This window comes from Panicum hallii, chromosome 9, assembly GCF_002211085.1.
Source record: "Panicum hallii strain FIL2 chromosome 9, PHallii_v3.1, whole genome shotgun sequence".
NCBI classification, from domain to species: Eukaryota; Viridiplantae; Streptophyta; class Magnoliopsida; order Poales; family Poaceae; genus Panicum; species Panicum hallii.
Window position 1 is genome coordinate 12,506,695 of NC_038050.1, and position 2,806 is coordinate 12,509,500.

Below are 2,806 nucleotides of genomic sequence, written 5' to 3' on the forward strand. Positions count from 1 at the left end.
GAGAGGATCGAAAGAAGCATAAAACTTTGTTGAACTCCAAATCTCAAAGGTAATCTGCTCCAAAACTAACTGAAACTAGCGATTGGTCCAACCAAACGACTCTTTGCCATCACGGAGCTGGATTGCTCTGAATCTCACCGGTCTACTCCTAAACAACTGTAGCGTAGCTCAGCGAGCGAGACCATTCGTCAGTAGTGCTGCACAGTGGGTGATCGACTGGTGGCGGGATTCATTTGTGCCGAACTCGATTGCAGCTGCGGTTTGCAACAAGGCAAGTTGTTTCCCCGAGCCACCATTCCAATCCATGGGTGGTCAACTGCCTATACCTTTTCTGACTTTTTCATTCTCAAATTTGCATTTAAAATAGGCTTGGATCCGTGCTCTGCTCCATTTCTTCCCCCCCGAACTCGCCGCGGTCCTGCTACGGCAACGGCAACCAATCCCCTTCGTCTCCTTCGCCAAAGATCCACTTGGAGTATGTACCTCTGGTGCTTTGATCTCGTTGCCTATGTGCATGGATTGATGTTGCTTGCTCCGGCGGTTTGGAGAGAAATTGTTACCGTCGTCCAGTTCTTTACAGTCATCATTTTGGTGTGCAAGATCATGGAAATAATAGCTCTGCCATGAACCGTGGTGTAAAACTGCTCCCAGTGAACCTGGTTCAAAGTGTGGATCATGTGATGGATCATTTGCAGTCCTATATCAAGTGTTCAAACGTTGCTCATATTCTACTCCCATCAGTTTGCATTCCTACACTGTCTGTGTCAATTCTGCATTTCTACTCGCTATTAGCTGCTTTGGCGATTTTTTTTTGAGGCGTTGGGGATTTATTATTTGGTGTGAAGAAGTTGTATGCTCAAACTGGAAGCTTTTGTAGTCTGGGAGCCGGAGAACTGTCCAATGTCCTGTAAACCTCACCAATCTGTGCAATGGTGATCAAACCCAACCCAGCCAAATCACGCCGGCTGCTACCAAACCGTCGCGAATGCGGGGCGCGAGGTGAGACGGCGGCGTTGCTCCGGCCGGACATCCGGATTCCGGAACGCGTCTTCTGACCGGGCCGGCGTAGTACGTGGCTGCTCCAGCTCTTCTTGCTCCCGACCTGCGAGCTCCCGGAAGCCAGGAGGGATCCAGCTACGCCACAGCACGGCGTCCTCCAGCCTCCCGCCGGCTGCCGGGAAATAAAGACGCCGCCGCTCTGACGCTGACGCCGGTCAAACGCGGGCCCCGCCTCCTGGGAAGCAGTGATGTGCTGGTGCGAGTACCCAACGGATCCTGGAGTAGCTTCTGCATAATAGTCTGCTGCACTGCCCGTGTGAGAAGAGCCTTCCCCGGACGGATCGTTTGTCTCTGCATGCAGCACGCGAGCTTGGGCTTTGTTTTGTGTTTGTCGCAGTGGGTCACTTGTTGGGTTTTGTTTAGTGCAGTTTGGTATGCATGACGTCAGCTAATCCAACTGGAACAAAACATTCTCCACGGTATCCTCGCACATCGATGGGTTCTTCGTAGCGTATACTAGAAAGAGGTTTGATTTTAGTGCAAAAAAGGAGAGAGTTTTGATTCTTCTAGCACACTTGCTACAACCTCATCATTTCACCAAATTCACCTGCCAGAATAGCTTCTTCCAGTAGTAGCACAACACAACCAACCACTCTTGGTAAAGGCACAGGACAGGAGTAGTAAGGATATCACACAGCCATGCCCATGCTTTGCTCGCTGCCCCAATCAGGCGGCGCGCGGGCACGCCGTCCAGGTCCAGCCCTCCCCGAGACGATCTCCCCCGATCCCGACCTCCTCCCGTCCCGGGTCCCTTCCAACAAAACCACCCAACCGAACAAGCAGCGGCGAGCGCTGAGCGCAGCAGCGTCGCATCACACCTTCACAGTGCAGCAGAATCCCAGTGAGACCCAGCTCACCATCTCCCTCTCCCTCCGCCTCGATTCTCATGTGCCAGCCAGGACGAGACCACGGTCCCCCTAGCCTCCTGCCTCTTCCACCTCACTCCCTCAGCTCAGCTCGCTGCCCATATATACCTACCCCACCCCCTCCACCACCCTTCTCATATTTGCCACACAACTCCGAAGCAAGCCTTGAGGGAGAGGGAAGGGGTTGCATTGCAGACAGCTTTGCGGCGGTACAATGGCTGCCCGCTGCGGCTTCTTCCCATTGGCAAGGCTGCTCCTCCTGGTGGTTCTTCTTGGCGCCGTCCTTCACGGCGGTGGTGCGGTGGCCAGGCCGCTGCTGGGCATCGCCGAGCCGCCGGCCTCGCCGGGCGCCGCGGCGGCGGGACCGGCGGGAGACGCTGCGCAGGCCGGGGCAGGCGGCGGGCCCGACCGTTCCGAGGCCGGCGGGGAGGTGATCCTCGCCGGGTTCGCGGCCGCGTTGATCGTCGTTATCGTCTGCTACATCAGGGTCACCAGGGAGAACCGCAGCAGTGGAGTCGGAGAGAAGCAGGGAAGATTAGGAGGGTTCTAATGGACAGATGAACATCTTAACTCGATCGCCAAAAAAAAGATGGATAGATGTAGTAGTAGTAGTAGCAGAATTCAGAGAGACCTGTAATTTGTAAAGAAGAGGGATGAGAGGGTTGTTATAGTTTAGTTTAGCAGTTGCTTCAGGTTTGTCAGTTCACTGATCTCTGGTGTGTGGATGTGTGTGTGTGTGCCCTGTACTGTACATACCTGTTGAGACGTGGTGAGATGTAGGAAGAGGAAGATCAGAGGAAGCATCACGTTTGGTGAATTCTTTGAAGTTAATTGCCTGCCATTATTTCTGGGAGAAATCCGCAACAAAATTTGATTTGCTC

The 2,806-nt window shown here is 53.8% G+C and overlaps 1 protein-coding gene across 1 annotated transcript; it reads left to right on the forward strand.

Annotated features, from left to right (window-relative positions):
• Nucleotides 1-2,079: 2,079 nt before the first annotated feature.
• On the forward strand, nucleotides 2,080-2,806 carry LOC112877423. The gene has a single exon (XM_025941731.1). It carries the CDS (start codon nucleotides 2,140-2,142, stop codon nucleotides 2,473-2,475), a length of 336 nt encoding a protein of 111 aa, XP_025797516.1. The 5' UTR covers nucleotides 2,080-2,139; the 3' UTR covers nucleotides 2,476-2,806.

Bases quoted from the DNA above. Each gene is read 5' to 3' on its own strand.
- LOC112877423 (XM_025941731.1), top strand. From the start codon at position 2,140: ATGGCTGCCCGCTGCGGCTTCTTCCCATTGGCAAGGCTGCTCCTCCTG.